The 17,395-nt window shown below is 42.5% G+C and overlaps 1 protein-coding gene across 1 annotated transcript; it reads right to left on the bottom strand.

The window, feature by feature from the left end:
• Window positions 1–15,009: 15,009 nt before the first annotated feature.
• LOC131688017 (uncharacterized) lies at window positions 15,010–16,454 on the bottom strand. Its single transcript, XM_058972143.1, has 5 exons — window positions 16,331–16,454; window positions 16,115–16,273; window positions 15,486–16,057; window positions 15,213–15,423; window positions 15,010–15,122 (listed from the first exon to the last, which is right to left on the bottom strand). The coding sequence occupies exons 1-5, from the start codon at window positions 16,452–16,454 to the stop codon at window positions 15,010–15,012; spliced, it is 1,179 nt and encodes a 392-aa protein (XP_058828126.1).
• Window positions 16,455–17,395: the final 941 nt, after the last annotated feature.

Below are 17,395 nucleotides of genomic sequence, written 5' to 3'. Positions count from 1 at the left end.
GACAGGGCTCTTACCGTGTAGCGGAACTGCTTCTTCCTTTGAGTTCAAGAGGCGTAGCGGCAAGATGGAGCGGAGCTCCGTTCCCAGGAAATGGAACAACCTTGCAACATTTGCATTTTGCAGTGCATTACCCGTGAAAGCCATCTTGAGCACAAAAAGAACGAAACAGCTTAAAGTGAGTCCTGTATACCGGAAGTATTATACTGCGATGAGTTGCAGCTATTGGATGGTGCAGAGCATAAAAATCGTGGGGTTGGATTTATGGTGTGAAATATTTTTCCCGGCGCTTTCTGTTTTTTTTTGTGATCCTGGATGACTGACAGCGATACTTATAGTTGCTCTTAAGTTTCATAATGAGGAAATGGTTCAGCTTCAAGAGGAATTAATTTACTGAAGCATTTGCAAATTTGTGTCAATTTCAATTACCACCGAAGAAAATGAAGTGGGATTAATAGAGGGTCGAGTAAATGTTCGAGAAACTCATACATTGCTAGAGTAAAATTGTTTTAATGAGAACTATTTATTTACTGGCTGATTTGAGCTCAATTCATTTGATACCACTTCAAATAACAGGTCATTTGTATTTCCTCAAATAAAATTTATTGATCAATCTCAGCTGAGTTAACGCCAGATATCGAAATTTACAAATATTTCAGATTGGAAACGACCCAAATGTTTAGTTCCATGAAAGCGGTTAGGTTCGAAACTGAATCATGTTCAACTTGAAGGAAAAAGTTTAATAGAGAATCCACTGCAAGGTTCCCGTAACCCATTCATCCCAACACGTCATTAAAGATATCGCTTACTTAGAATGTAAGCACGTCGTAATCTCTACTTTTACCCCAACAAAGCCATTACTTTCTCTGTCAGTACACGTGCGAACGCTGGAAGCTCGTAAGCATCGCCATTCGCTTGAAAATCACTGCAATAAATCCTGCTGCGATAAAACTACAATAACGTACGTTGATTCGCCTGTTTAGCGAACAAAATGAAGATTTACAACTTCCTCAGAGCGACACCACAAACATGGACCACATTGTGATCGGTAAACCGCAACTGATTGCACATACACACATACTCACAAACACAAAGCTTACAACGAAGCAGAAAAAAAAATCCCAATATAACGTGCTTATCACTTATGCATACATACAGGATTTTCCATAAATTCATTGTTGATAAAAATGCAAATTTGGATAGTACTCCGCTCACTCGTGCACATCGCATTGGACGAGATCGCAGCCTGAAGAATAACAGTCGAAAAGCCTTCCTGTTTGCTTGAGGCAGGCGCGGGCCTCGCTGGATGAGAGTTACTTTGTCTCCCTATCACAATGCTTCATAAAGTGCATTCCCGCAGCATATCCACCGACCGTAGCGACTCGAGTTCATATTGTGCTTCCTAGCAGAAAGTGTGCCCAGCAGCTGCCTAAAGACAGTACAGGCTATCCATCAGTTACCATGGATTTGCAGGACTTTTCCGCATTTTGTTTTCGGTTCTCGTCGCACCAGATCAGTACAGATTGCTGAGTGCATCATATGCAAAATCTAAAATGCAATCTCCAGATAACATCGTATATCATCTCCGCATACAAATCCGTTCGTTTGCCCCCATCATCCTTGCATGAATCATCGCAATGAATATATTGAAAAGTGCCGGTGGGTGTCTGTCACAACTCCCACGCCATCCCGGTGCTGGAGTAACCGGGATAGCGAAAAAAGCATCTCTTCCACAAAGGTTCCGGCCGTAAGTGACCGGGTATTGAAGATTCATACAATCGGCAAGGTACGGGCGAGGCAAGTGGAAACAGATTATTCAAAGCTGAAATTTGAACCTCTCTAATGAAATCATAAAATAAACAATTTCCAATCTGGTAGCGGCATACATTTGCCCATTCTGTTTATTATTGAACAAAAATATACAATCATATCTTTACCTATGCAATTTTCATGTTCTTTGTATTGGCCTGCCCCTTGTAGCGGGGTAAGTTGAAATAATATGATTTCACGAATTGGAAAATTGGTTTTTGTATTAATCACTGTATAATACACATGTTTGATGCTAGAAACAGGGCGGAAACAGGCTCAACACTCTATCTTAATTGAAATCCTAAAAAAAATTCTCCCTGTTATCTTACAGAAAAGTGACCGAATTTTACAGTAAAATATGAGATTTTTCGGTTTTCTTCAAGCCATTTTCTGAAACATAAACTTTTTCTCTGTGCTCTTTAGTTCGTCGAGTAACTACAAGTGTAAGCTTTACTAATATTATTAAATTTCGTGTGCCAGATGATTTTATGAAGAGTGATCGTGATCGCCGCGGCGCTCCTCTACGTGGAAATGGTTGGAAGTCTACTCTTGGAACGCTCGTATGTGTTGCTCTGTGTGATTGGAAATATATTTTTGTTCATACACAATGAATGTATAATTAAAGCATAACATTACACAAAAGATTCATTGTTGCCTTGCCTTCAAAATCGTAAAGCAAAATAACTTTCGGTATGAGCACTTTACACCAGACTTCAGTATAGTAAACTAGCTAATACCCTTCGCGCGTTTCTGCGACTTTCAGCGAAATAGGAGAAAAACGCAGTTTGTTCCGAAGCGCCACCTGGCGGGCAGATAATCCCCAATCAATAGCACAAAAACACGCTCCATAACAAATGCCTACTATGTATAAATTTTTACGGAAATTTGTTAAGCCGTTTGATAGTCTATAAATCATATACATACAAACTTTGACTTTTATATATATATATATATATATATATATATATATATATATATATATATATATATATATATATATATATATATATATATATATATATATATATATATATATATATATATATATATATATATATATAGATAGATAGATAGATAGATATAGTAACTATCCGTTTTAATATACTAGCCGAATTTTATTTCGATACAAAGGTAAAGGATGATATCAGGACATATTTTGTATTGGGTAAACAGGTCTAATACGCCTCCTTAATAAAAAATAGCTATATTTCACCATTCGACCAATATACCCTTTTATTCTTTCATTTTTCTACCTATCTACGCTAGAAATAACCACCGAAAAAATGTGTCATAAATTAATAGGTACTATTAAGGGGGTGGACTGCTAGACAAAAAGGAAACTTATTTTCGTGATTTTTGGAAGGGGAAGGAAAAGTTCTAACTATTTGAAAATGTACGTATATTTGTAAACACATTTTTTTAATATATTTGACACGGCTCAATGCGTTAGCACAACTGAGCCGTGAATCTTTCGTGTTTTTACAATTCGAAAAATAGGAAGAAATCATAGCCTGTTCGTCGGGTCTTGCTGACGCATTTTACTGCTGCGTGTCCTCGTCCTTGGTGGTGAAATATTAGGTGCGTTTTTCCGCGCCTTGGGGGTCATTCGGTCCGTCTTCTCTCTCGTTTTCGTTTATGTCCATGTCGTCATCGGTACTGCATTCATGGTGCTCACGGTAGGATGTTCTTATTTGTTGTTTGTGCTTACGGGTCGCTATTGTAAATCCTTCTTCATCGGTATTTGATTCCTTATTGGTGGAGTTGGTTGTTGGTTTGGAAACATTTGCCGTGATTGTTGTTACTTCGATGTTGGTAATGGCAGTTGGTTTAGTGGTACTGGGCTCGATCATTGTTGAGCTGGTGTTTGTGCATGTCCGGTCCGCAGTCGTTCGTTTACCTACCGGTTGTGGTTTTTTTTTACAATGGAGAAGACGTTTACGTACTAGCCCAGTACACATGCTATTAGTAGGTGTCCAAGCTACCACACGGGATGTACTGGGGGCGAGTCGGGCTCTAATGGTGACGCTGCCATTAATACCGACTAAACTCCATTGGGCTCCGCCATCGTTCCCGCCAGGGACTACCTCTCGGTATTACTTCTGGGGGGATGGCTGTACTTGATGTACTCATTCACTCTCGCTCATGCGTTCATACGTCCTGTATGAGGCTTACTTGGGTGCTCTCTCTATCGCACCTTGATTCACTCTCTAACACTCCACATGAGGCTGACTTGTGTGCTCACCTTTTTCATTCCTTGCTAGGCTTACTTTTGTACTTGCCTCTAACATACCATGTGAAGCTGACTTGGATGCTCACCCTATCATCTGGTTCACTCTCGATCGTATCACACTATTATACCCCTGTCGCTCCCCCTGGCATCTCATGTGGGACATTTTTCTTAGGCCCCACTTTTGACATACCATGCGAGGCTGACTTGTGTGCTCACCTTTTTCGTTCCTTGCTAGGTTTACTTTTGTGCTAGCCTCTACCATACCATGTGAGGCTGACTTTTGTGCTCACCCTTAACATGCCGTGTGAGACTGATTTGGATGCTCACCCTTTACTCCTCTGCCACGCCACGAGGCATCGATAGCTAAGTCCCAACATACTACGCTACGACCCTCCCATCTTGGCATGAGGCAGTCCACATATACGCCTATACACTCGCTCTTCTGCCTTGCTTCGGGGTGGCTGGGTTTACCCCTTACGCGGTTGCCAGTCGCTGCGCCAAACCTGCCTCAGCATGGACAGACCATTCACTCACTTTTTTGCGCTCGGCCTTTTTCGCTCCAACTAACCAATCACTAGTTAGTCGTGCCCATCGTCTGTTGCTCGGTGCGCCAAATTACCTGTAGCCTACAGGCAATCTGGATGGTTGCAGTCGAGACTGCGTTCCACTACTCCACCGATTGACACATCCACTGAATAAGGATATCAGGGGTTGTGTCCCAGCCACAGACGTTAAGCATTGCTCTTCTTTCGACGTCGAACCGATGACATACGAACAGTATGTGTTCGGCAGTTTCGTCTACACCTGGGCAGTCCGGACAGGCTGGGACCTCCGCGTGCCCGAACCTGTGGAGGTACTATCGGAACCAGCCATGGCCTGACAGGAATTGTGTCAGATAGAAGTGAACTTCCCCATGGGATCTTCCCACCCAGCTCGATATGTTAAGTATCAGCCGGTGGGTGCACCTACCTTTCGAGGAGTTATCCCACTCACGCTGCCTTCTGGCGACCGAGGTCACCCTGGTGCGCTCGCAGGCTCCTCTATTTCCACGTAGCTCGAAGCACTCCTCATCTTCCCGAATGACCAGCCCGACTGGCATCATGCTCACTATCACGCAGGATGCATCGTGTGATACCGTGTGGTAGGCAGATATCACTCTGAGGCACATCACGCGGTAGGTGCTCTCCAGTTTCTGTAGGTAACTGGTTACCCTCAGTGCTCTTAACCATGACGGGCCGCCGTACCTGAGGATAGATACGGCAACGCCTGCCAGTAACCTACGTCTACTGGCACACACCTTTGAGCTGTTGGACATCATCCTCGATAAAGCCGCAACAGCAGTCGACGCTCTCTTGCATGTATAGTCGACGTGGCTGCCGAAGGTCAGCTTGTCGTCTATAATGACTCCAAGAGACTTCAGACTCCGCTGTGAGGTGATCACGTCTTCTCCCACATGGATAACTGCATGTTGTGCCGACTTGCGGTTGTTGACGATAACTACCTCCGTCTTATGATGAGCGAGCTCCAGGCCTCTCGCGCTCATCCATTCATCCACCGTGTTGATCGCGTGTTCTGCGGTTAGTTTTACCTCAGGGATTGACTCCCCGTAGACCTCTAAGGTTACGTCGTCGGCAAAGCCGACGATCTTGACCCCCGGAGGAAACTTCAGTCTCAGAACCCCGTCATACATGAGGTTCCATAGTACCGGGCCTAGGATCGAGCCGTGCGGGACTCCGGCGGCAATCGGAACCCTTTTCTGACCGGCATTGGTCTCGTATAGCAGTACGCGGTTCTGGAAGTAGCTTTCCATGATCCGGTACAGACCCACCGGTAGGCTAAGCCGGTGTAACGAGAGCGCGATGGCATCCCAGCTTGCGCTGTTGAATGCGTTCTTCACGTCAAGTGTCACTAACGTACAGTACTGACTTGATAGCATCCACTGTGGACTTACCCTTCCGAAAGCCAAACTGGTTGCTTGACAGGCCGTCCGTACCTTCTGCGTACGGGGTTAGCCTGTTGAGGATAATCCTCTCAAGCAATTTGCTAGTCGTGTCGATCAGACAGATTGGTCTGTACGCCGATGGGTCGCATGGGGGCTTTCTGGGCTTCGGCAACAGCACCAATTTCTGCCTTTTCCATCTATCGGGGAAACGGCACTCGGCAAGGCATCTCTGCATAGCTAGCCTGAACATGTTCGGGTTCGCTATGATCGCTGCCTCGAGAGCGCTGTTTGGAACTCCATCCGGCCCTGGAGCTTTGTTCATTGCTAGGGAATTAGCCACTGCGAGTAGTTCTTCATTCGTCACCGGAGCCACCATTTCGGCCGTGCCCGCACTGTCTCGTAGTGCAGGTGTCCAGGGGCTTTTGGCTCGAGAGGAGAAGAGTACTTCGATAATCGTCGCCAACCGGTACGGAGACCGTTCTGGTGGTGAAGAGCCCCCTTTGGTCTTGGCCATCACGATTCTGTAGGCGTCACTAGGGTTGGGAAAACCGGAGGATTTAAAAAAACCGGTATTTTCGGTAATGAAAATGAAAAAACCGGTAAAACCGGTAAAAACCGGTATTTAAAAAAAATTACAAACTGTGTTAACAAAATAATCGCTCAACGTACAAAACCAATTGGGTATTTGATCATTTAACAGAGAACATGATTGGCTCTTACAGTACTCCTATATCGAATAAGCTTTATGAATGTTGATTTGATTACTCTTATGGTATTATGATCTTTTTTAAAGTCCACATTAAGGGCCTTACGCGCAGCTCACCTGGGTTCGATTCTCAATCCCGCAAAAAGGGTTAGAAATTTTTCTAACTCAAAAAGAGAGCCAGATTAAAACCTCTATAATCAAAACCTATTAATTAATTAATTAAAACCTCTATAATCAAAATAAAAAATAGGATGTGATTTAGCATCTGGTTTGTGTATCATAGTATGCAAAGTGTCGTCGCTTATTAGTCAAAAAAGCACTTTGGTTAGCTAGATACAGTAAGCGTTCCGAGATTTGAAAAACAAATACATAGAAAATCAGACCTGAAGTTATTGTTTTCTGGTTACCCAAATGCTCGGACGTAAAGGTGATGTTTACCATAAATTGGAACGGAACGGGTTTCAGCCTATTGAAAACGAAAACGCTATAGGACAGGTTGATCAAGGTCAAATTTGTCACTGGTATCCAAAAGTGTCATTCGAACACTCATACTCAATTTATGAAACCGCATAAATTCCGCCTTGTCTTGAAAACCAGTGCTTTGTAACAATCTTCTTTTAATTTTATTTCAACGTACCCTGAGGCAGTATTGCTGATGAAAACTGCAGAATCTATTGTCAGAGTTCTATGATAGGTCTATGCGTTATAGATTTGCTAGTAGTGTGAAGAAATTGAATACAAAATGGAGTATGGGAATATGGAGTTGATGGATTTTGTCTTGCAGATTTTCTTGTTCCTCCATATTTTGATAAGTTTTATTTGACATGTGGGATTTTTTTTCGGGTTGTTATCGCTGCTTACATAAGCACTATTCCCCTGCTTATATTATTATTAAAAAGTTCTAAAACAGGCAAACTTACTGTACATGGCACCTAATTTGAAAACACTAGCAAGTGAAAAGCTTTCTAAAGCGTGTCAAAGCTGTGCAACAATAAAACCCTTTTGTTAAATAGTCCTTCCTACCAAATTACCGAAAATACCGGTTTTTCATTCTTATAAAACCGGTATTTCGGTATAGGATATTTGGACGGTTTTACCGGTTTTCGGTAACGATAAAACCGGTACTCCCAACCCTAGGCGTCACCCCACGGATTCGCGTTGGCACTCTCACACAGGTTGTCGAAACACGCTCTCTTGCTGCTTTTAATGGCCTTGTTAAGGGCCAATTTCGCAGCTCGAAACACTTCACGGCAGTTCTCTCTTGCATCCTCGGTGCGGGCTCTTTGCATCCTACGTCTAGCTCTGAGGCAAGCTGATCGTAGAGCTGCAATCTCGGCACTCCACCAGTATACCGGGCATCTGCGGTTTCTTGGCAGGGTTTTTCTCGGCATAGTGGCGTCGCACGCGCGTGATAGAACGGCTACCAGCGCATCCCCGCTTAGACTGTCGGTGTTGGCCTCCAGTCTCAGCGCCGCGGTGAAAGCTTCGCTGTCGAAGTGATTGGACCACCCGCTTACTTGGCAGGGATCTCCCGCCTTCGAATGCTGCACACCATAGTTGATCCTAAAGCGGATTGCTAAATGATCGCTGTGGGTGTAGCCTTCGTCTACCCTCCATTCCATGCCTGGAACCAGACTCGGGCTGGCAAATATTACGTCAATCCATGCCTCCACCCCGTTTCTACGGAATGTGCTAGCGGGGCCATTGTTAGCTAGCACAGTATCGAGTTTCGCAAGCGCCTCCATTAGCGCTTGGCCCCTGCTATTTGTACAGCGGCTGCCCCACTCTACTGCCCAAGCGTTAAAGTCTCCCGCTATAACTACCGGTTTCCGGCCCACTAGGTCTGATGAGAGCCTGTCGATCATCTGGTTGAACTGTTCTATGGGCCACCTTGGTGGAGCGTAGCAGCTACAATAGAACACACCATTGATCTTGGCAATCGCAACACCTTCAACGGTGGAGTGTATTACCTCTTGAACCGGGAACCGTCCCGTTGTACAAATTGCCACCATCCCAGGCCCGTCCGACACCCAATTGCCGTTGCCGGCAGGGATGTTGTACGGGTCTGATAGGAGGGCGACATCTGTCCTCGACTCCGAGACCGACTGCCACAGCAGCTGTTGGGCTGCTGCACAATGGTTAAGATTTAGCTGTGTGACGTTCACGGCTTCTTCTTATTTACCTCACCGAAGGGACACGAAGGTCCGCCCATAGCATGATTACGGGCTTGCTTCTTAACGGTACAGATAAGGCATTTATGCGCCTTAGTGCAGCCCCGCTCCTTATGCCCCTCCTTGCTGCAGCGACGACATAGTTTGCTCCTGTCTGTGCCCTTACATTCTTAAGATTTATGGCCGGACTCAAGCAACCGATAGCACCTATCCACTGAGGGCGACTGGGGTATGCTAAATGGGCATACTGACCAACCGATCTTCAGTTTACATTTCACGAAAACCTTTTTGGCATCTGCTTTCAGTAGCCTGAGGTAGGCTACTTGGGTGCCGGAGGGTCCCCCTCTTAAGCGCACAGAGGCCCGCTCGATTGCTGCATCGCATTGCTCCTTGACGGCTGCGACGACATCGTCTGCGGTCGTGAACTCGTCCAGTTGTTTACACTGGAGAGTCATTTCCGCCCCTAACGACCTCACTTGGGCGCCTTCAGGACCTCTTGGGCAAGGCCTTATACACTGCACAGGATTGTGCGCCTTGCTTCAGCACCAAAAACATTTCGCCTGTGTTGGTGCGTCTCACGCCGCGCACGTCTTGCCCGAGGGCCGAGAGGCTTTCAGCCGCCCTCATCGACTTTAGGACGTCGGCATATTTGTCCTTGTCGGTTTTTAACCACAAGGCCTTGCCGCTGTCCTTGGCCTTCTTCGGGGGTCGCGGTGTATCCGGTGTCGGCTTCTTCTTAGGGACCAGCGTCCAGGGGTTTACGCCCCCCTGCCCCGTAGAAAAGTCCGTATTTTAGTTTACTGTGTGATCAAAACTGTCTCTTTATTTCATCAACTTAATCTACTTATACTAACTAATACATGTAAACCTTAAAGCTAATTTTCCTATCAGATAGTTAACTTAATTCTAGCGGGCGGGGCTTCGAAAGCTCACCATGATTGTTTCTTACGTCTAAAGTTACTTCTATGGCTGTCTCGCCAGTGTGCGTATTTGTTTATGGAAAAAGGAGGGGCTAAGTCGAATAGTCAGTTCTCTTGTGTCATGTTCTCGCGATCGGGTTATTTTCTCTCGTGGTTTACTTCGGTATTTTGAGCTGTGCTAACTGTCTCAATGTGTGTCAATGTTTTGTTTGTTGACATTCGCTGGCATGTGGCTTTGCCGTTCGCGTGCAGAAGGCATGATTTATTACGGTCAATGGTTTGAGGTTTTTTTTCTTGTTTTTGGGCTCAAGTTTGTGTTGATTTTGTTGCGTGCTAGAAACGTGGGTAAGTTTGGTTCTATGGCTTGTATGTAGATCAGTTTTTCGGTTTGGATGTAGGTCTAGTTACGACGTGTTAAAGCTGCAGTTCTGTTTTAGAAATGTGTTTGGTTGATTATTACTGGCTGTGAAAAACATAGTTGTTTGGAACTGTACATGTTGTCTTTTTACGAAGTGGGTTTTTATGTCAATAGGGCTTGGAATGCATGGTCTGAGGGTTTAATTTATTTTAGCTTTGTCAGTAATTCTTGTGTGGAATGGTTTTGTCATGTTCGATGTAAGATTTTCGAGTCGTGGGAAACTATCGGTTTGAGATGCGATGTAGCGTCGTAGGTTGGGTTCAATTAATATTATGTTTGGGGTATGGTTGGTATTTGTATAGTACAGGTATAGTACACCCGATTGCACCGAGTTGCTGGTATCTTCTCTCTGCCAAGCGGGGCCATTCTCGCCCCGGTTTACCTCGACCAAACGGCGTTTGGCCTTGACGGTTGCACGCCGTTGGTTTTTGCACCCTCGCCTGGTGACTTCCTAGGGCGCTTCGCGTTCGACGCCGTCTTGCGCTTGCCCTTGCCCTTCGAGGGGCACTCAGCCGCCGCTTCGAGCGATATGGCTGCTCCATAGAAGGGGAAGGCCCCTGTCTGGGTACCTATGTCGGCCTTCTCTCTTCCCTCCCTCTTGGAGGCCGCTGTCTGGTTTCCTCTGTCGAACTTCTCCCGACATTCCACCCTCTTGGCGTAAGCCTGCTATTCCTGTCTTGCGACTTCTGCTGCGTTGAGCTTCATGTTAATCTTCAGCAATTGCTCCACTTCACGAATCGATGGTCTTACCGGACATTTCGAGAAGTGAACAGCAACACAGTTTGCCTGCAATAGGATATACTTCAGAACGATACAAAATCATTTGTTCGAGTTATATTTCCGGCTACCACAAAAATGTGATTTCGAGAAAAACACAGTTAAAGTGTTCAGTACACTCAGTAATAATAACGATTCTTCCTAAAAATCAGGTATAGAAAGCTTTCTAATTTGTTTTCTGCATTACGATTAGTAATAATGATGCAAATCAAAGTCCTTTGTTCAATCACTAGCTATTGTGAGTCAAAAAGTATCCAAAATATGTTTCTCACTGCGATGTCACTTTTAGAAAAAGTCGATATCGAAATAATCACGTTGAGGTAGCGTGTTATCAAGAGTTGCAATTTCAATTCTAGTTCTCAGATCGCCATGAAAATGTGAATAAACACTACTAAGAATATGTACTTCAAATACACATACATAGCCTCTTAAGGAAATTGAGTTTTTCCTAATAATGCATTGAATAAAGAACCTTAATATTTTCTCTACAAGGCATTAGTAATAAATCGATTGTCCCCCTATGCTATAGGGCATTTTTTTGCTTTCCCTTTAATTTGATTTATTTGACTTTCGATAATTTGCAATTAAGTTGTACCAAGCCAATTTAATCGATATAGTATCCGAAAAAGAGCTATAAGAAATATCGCATCATACTGTTAGGTGGATTAAATACTTTTTACACTAGGAGTAGTGTATTAAATTATTAGTAGTAATTAATTATTATTAGTAGTAGTAATTAATTTATTGTTAAATGGAGTAGATATTTTGTGGACTTTCGACTGGATTATTGTTATCTAGAAATTTGAACGGCTTTTTTACAGTCCTTAGTGGATTAAAACGATATGTAGATATGTTTCACCGATTTCGATTATATACAAGCCAATAAAAAAATTTACAATCAAAATTTTGTTTTAAGCACATTTTTAAGGCTTATGAATTCCCGCGCAAAATTCAAAAAAGATGACTATAATCTGATCAATATAACATAAGATAATGGATTTTAAGTATGAGAAGATTTGAGGAAATCCTTTGAATCATTAGAAATTGAAGCAACGACATTGTCGAAAAAATTTGCTTTCAACGATATCCTAAAATAAAGCAAATTTCAGGACATTTGAAGATTGTTATCAAAATCCGTGTAATTTGTAAAAGAATGACCCATGTACCTGAAATAAAACGTTGAACTTGTCATCCAATAGACGAAATTTGCATCAATAAAAATGTGAACCCTGCAAACGATGAAATGCGACGAATTAAAATTCACGACTAATAACAACAGATTTATTCATACCGTGTAACGAAGCGGATCGGAGCTCAAATGTATATTCAAAAGGTAAAATTCGGTAAACCGGCTAGCATGCAACACCTGGAGGCACAATTGCTCAACCACCGTCGAAACCCCGAACTGACCAGCGAACAAACCGACCTAGTCTGCAACGAAAAATCCCCTCTCGATGATAGTCCGAAGACAAACGACCGGCTGCTGCAGCCTCGTTATGCCCATCCTGCCATGCAAAACACGACATGGGAGTGCTGCATCATATGATATACAATTGTAGATGCTCGGCGAAAGATAAATTCCTACTTTCGACAAGCCGGGCCGGGACATTCTACAGGATGTAGGAACCAGAATGACAAAGCACTGCATCCAGCTTATGGAGTCTCTAGTGGAGCTTCCTAGACCAGATAGTAAATAGGATAAATATAGTCACCGGAACAGACGTCTGTTTGTGTAGATTTCGTGTAGTTCAAACCAGCAACATCGACTTAGTCTGCATTGTCTGCGGAATCTGGTAAATCAGTTGCGAATGTACATGCTATAGTTTTCTTGAGCCTTCTTACCGGAGCTAATAGCATTACTGGCTTTTGATGCAGCAACATTTGTAGTTGATTAGAAGAGGGAAGAAATGTGATAAGCGATTTTATCGAAAGATTTTGACTCGAGATAGTATAGTTATGTATATAAGTCGTCGTAATAGATTTCTCGAGACGATATGTTGGAAATCTAGATACGGGTTTATTTTTATGTTTTGTAGTTGATAATTCTATCTTCAAATGAGGACCGAAAATAAATGTCGCAAGAACAGAAGATGCTTCGTAAAACTCACTTGAAATATATTAGAGTGTAAAAATCAGACGCTTATCCGGATTTAAATTGCTGAATGTAACATTTTCCTGCGAACGAATTATTTATTTTCGCCGGTTTTACACTGGAGGTTCATCCTTGTTAACCTTTTCGGGGGAGAATTTATTGAGAGATTTTTATTCTGAAAGATCTTATCCGATTTTTACACTTGATGTTTATATCCTATTTTTACATTATAATATATTTGGTGCGGGTTTTACGAAAGATGTTCTTTTCTGGTTTCTTTTATTTTCAGTCGCTCAAATGACAATTTTAAATAATTCAATAAACAATTTTTCTAATAAAATTCAGTTTCACAGAACTATTTTGTACTGAAAACGCATATATTCTCTTAGCAATACAAATATATATTATACTTAAAACTATATTATATTTTTAAGATTGATGAGAGTATGCTCAGCATATTATTAAATTTGAGCTGCAATTCGCTCATATTTCCAATTCATTCATAAATTATGTGGGTGAAGAGTATTGAGGGAATGGACACAATTGAATGACTGGCGTCCAAAAGGGGCTAACCCACATTTTGCATTTTTTACAGGAAATGGAAAAAACTTCAGCATTTCCAAATTAACATTATTTTTATTGTAAAATTACATTATTTTATTAGTAGTTCATTGACCCATGTTGTCTAGAAAAAATAAGATCATTACATGTATTACTTTTTAATTCACGAGCATTTTCGTAATCCGGTGGGCTAACCCCGGGGGTACCTAGAGTCCAAAAAGGGCTAACCCACAATTCACACATCCTTTCCTTATCTTTCGTTTTAGAGTTATGGTGTCTTTGGCAAAATTTTTGTGTGATATCTACCGCTTCATTTGATCATTTCAGATTAGTTCGAAATTCAGTCATATTAGTTCGAAATTCAGTCGCTGTTATCAACTTTATAATGTAACGAGATAGAAAGATATCTACAGCGAAGTTGTATATCAGGCAACTATAAGTATATCTTCTGAAGAACCAACTTTGTAAGTCCTACAGGTTTTGAAATATCGCGCATTTTTGAAAACATATCCTGTAAGTCAATGTTTTAACTAAAATCTTCCCTATCTCAAAACATACCGGACCTCCAAAGTTTGCATCTTCAGAAGATTTGTTTAAAATGATAACACCCACAACTTTCTTGAAGACACCACATTTCTATCTAGCTTCATTAAAAAGTTGATACCAACGCCGCCCTAGCGACTAAACTCCGAACTAGTGTGATTCAGCCGAATAAAGCGCTAAGTGCCATACAGCAACTCTTCCAAAGACACCATAACTCTATAACGAAAGATAATAATTGATTCAACATTTTTTAACTTTCCGATCACAATGTTCCGTTTTTCCCTTAATCACCTGTTGCTCGGTGAACTTTCAATGTAGATTTTTCAAAAAAATATGCTCTATAATATGCATTTGTGCAAAACATATATAGTAGTTAGAAAATAGTCATACATAGCAAGTGTATGAGCGGCCCTTACCTTCAGGAACGACTGTTTGGGCCGAAACGTCAACGTACAATGCAATCCAACTAAAAACAGTATTATACCGAGTTCACAGATATGTGAGCTACATCACAAAATTTACTGATTGCGAATCGAGTGACTCCTTTTTCTTAAAACCTCGGAAAACGAGCGAGAAAACTTGAATTTCCTTAAGGCTCAATGTGGGGTTAGCACCTTTTGGACGCCAGCTAGTACTGGGGTTACCTCCATGATCAACTTTGACTGCTAAATGGCAGTACACGTAGATTACTTGGAACTATCAAAAAATGCAAAAATGTCGATTTCGGACGCCAGCCATTCAATTATGATATGATGAATTAAAGGGCAAAGGAAGAATTTGTCAATTCTTTCCTGATATAATTTATTGGTGTCTTACAACTTGTATTCATATAACTAACACTATTTAAACTACACTACAAGCATTCTGGGAATAGGCCAATTGAAAGCCTCTGTTGGCCGAATCTGGGTTCTCATTATCATCCCAAAAAACGTAAACAACGAACGGTTTGACTTGACCTGCAATCGCATAAAATTATAATTCGAAGTGCGTTACAAACATATATAAAAAATTAACCCAACCGGAAAGTTGGTTAAATAAATACTCACTAGTAACCGTATAGATTCCCAAACCGCAAAACCGATCCGTAAACTCGAGTCCAGCAGCTGCTTGATCGGTCACAATTGGACTTGGTATTACGATATAATCGGTGTTACAATCCGGCCCATTTTGACCGAAAGCCCCTTGTCCTATAAGAGCCGGATCCAGAGCATCAGCAGCCCCGGATACCGTGAATGCGTACTGTCCTCCGTTTACTGGCTACAAAAATCACCTTTCAAGTATAACAAAAAATATGATTCTCTTATATAATCCTCACTTACCAAACTGTAAGTTATGGTGCACATATCCGGTCCCGCTCGGATGCAAATGCCATAGTGTTGATTTACAATCTGTCTAGACCCGACTGCGCCTACTACATTCAGGTTAGGATTGGCTCCAAATCCATAGTTGAAGCTACTGATTGTTCCCGTGAGTCCAAAATAGTACTGCAAGCAACCTTCCGGAGCCCGGAACTGAGATGCACACGCAATTTGAGACAGCTGAAGATTCCACTGTCGGTTGAACGAGGTGGCCGCTGTTGTGGCAATTCTGATAGTAATTGGATTTAAACCATCGAAATTTACGTACACATGCTGGCCTGAATTTTCGCCGCAAATGAAGGGTACATCGGAGCTTCCGCCGGTAATTGTGACGATGTCGGTGATGCAATTCCCATCACCATCCGGTTGAGCCAAGGTAAGCGAACGAAAATCAATGCGCAGTTGGCAAACCGTGGCGCTGCAAGGATTGATAGTAAACGTGCACGATCCACCACCGTTGAAGGATCCTGGATAACCAACATTCGTGAAGTATGTACTGTTAAGATTGGTCGTTCCTCCACATGTTTGGCTAACTGAAAATCTGATAGTTATTACGGTTGAGCTGAACACAATTTACTCAAGATCCTCACATAGGCAACAAGTCGCCTGATTGGTATTGGTACTGCAGTTTCCTCCAAATATCCCACCATTGTCAGCACACTCGCCACGTATCAGACATGTCCCGGTCAATCCGTTAGTTGCCACACAAGGAATGTTGGCAATTCGGCCAATGGAGTAGAACGGAAAGTCTGCCAAAAATACGAATCGTAAAACAGTTTCGTTATCAGAAACAATCCCTTACTCACATCTGCCCCTTCTGGAACTTACACCATCCAATACATCCAACTGTGTTTCATTCACCAAAGCAGGACTTAGCAAACTCCCCAATCGTAAACTGACAAAAAACACGCACCAAATTAGCCACTGCATATTCACTGCATTTATGATAGGCAACTTTCCCAACCGCTAGAAACAATCTCCGTCGCCAAACCTATCCGATCGAACCGAACTACTTAAAGAAACTAACACCTCCACCGGCCCAGTTTTGCAGCGCAAAAATTTCTGTGGAACAAGCTAAAAGTTCTTCCATTTCCGTGTATCATCTTCGGTGATGAGGGAGAAATCTGCTCAAGTGATCTTTCGTAGAATGGGGCACGAGCTTCGTAGGTCGCATACATAGTTCACTACGAAGAAATTGAACGTGCTAATTGGACAATTGTGAACAAGTACACGTGACGAGACGGAGGTACCGTCTGCTACCCAATTTTACAAGCCTATAACATCAAATCGACTCGTCATGCGGACGCGGAAAAGAGTGGTGAAAGTGTAACATTTGGGGAAGAGGTACATGCAAAAATGAAAGTGTTGACGATAATTTACAATTGAATGGGAGTTGAAGTCAGTCATGCGTGATTGGACAGCAAACGAGTAAATATTGATTCTTTTCATGAAATCCGTGATACAAATTTTATAAGTGACGAAAGATCTAAAATAATCGTTTCACAGTACAGCAGTTACTCGATCACTGCGTAGGCAAAAAATAAACTTTTAAGCGCTATCTATTAACAGGGCCCACATCACACCATGCAGGGCTCTTGCGTATTACAGGTAGAAGGGGCTCCTAATTGTGCAGTTGAGAAGCGGTATGATAGACCCGCTTGCTGAATTTTCTCATGGGAAGGTAATCGCTTTGATTTTTACTTTGCTTTTAAAAGAAATGAATTGGATTATTAACAATTCCTATGGCCCGGAGGGCCTTGTCTATATTGTTTTTCACACAACCTGCTGACAAGACCTAAACCTCTTGTTTATCAATATTCGCGTCCTACTGGGACCACCAATACGAATTGCGTCAGAAGGACTTGTGCTAC

The sequence above is a fragment of the Topomyia yanbarensis genome, chromosome 3 (genome assembly GCF_030247195.1).
Source record: "Topomyia yanbarensis strain Yona2022 chromosome 3, ASM3024719v1, whole genome shotgun sequence".
Lineage (NCBI taxonomy): Eukaryota > Metazoa > Arthropoda > Insecta > Diptera > Culicidae > Topomyia > Topomyia yanbarensis.
Note: the sequence above shows the minus strand (reverse complement) of the source record. Positions and strands in the feature narration are given on the sequence as shown.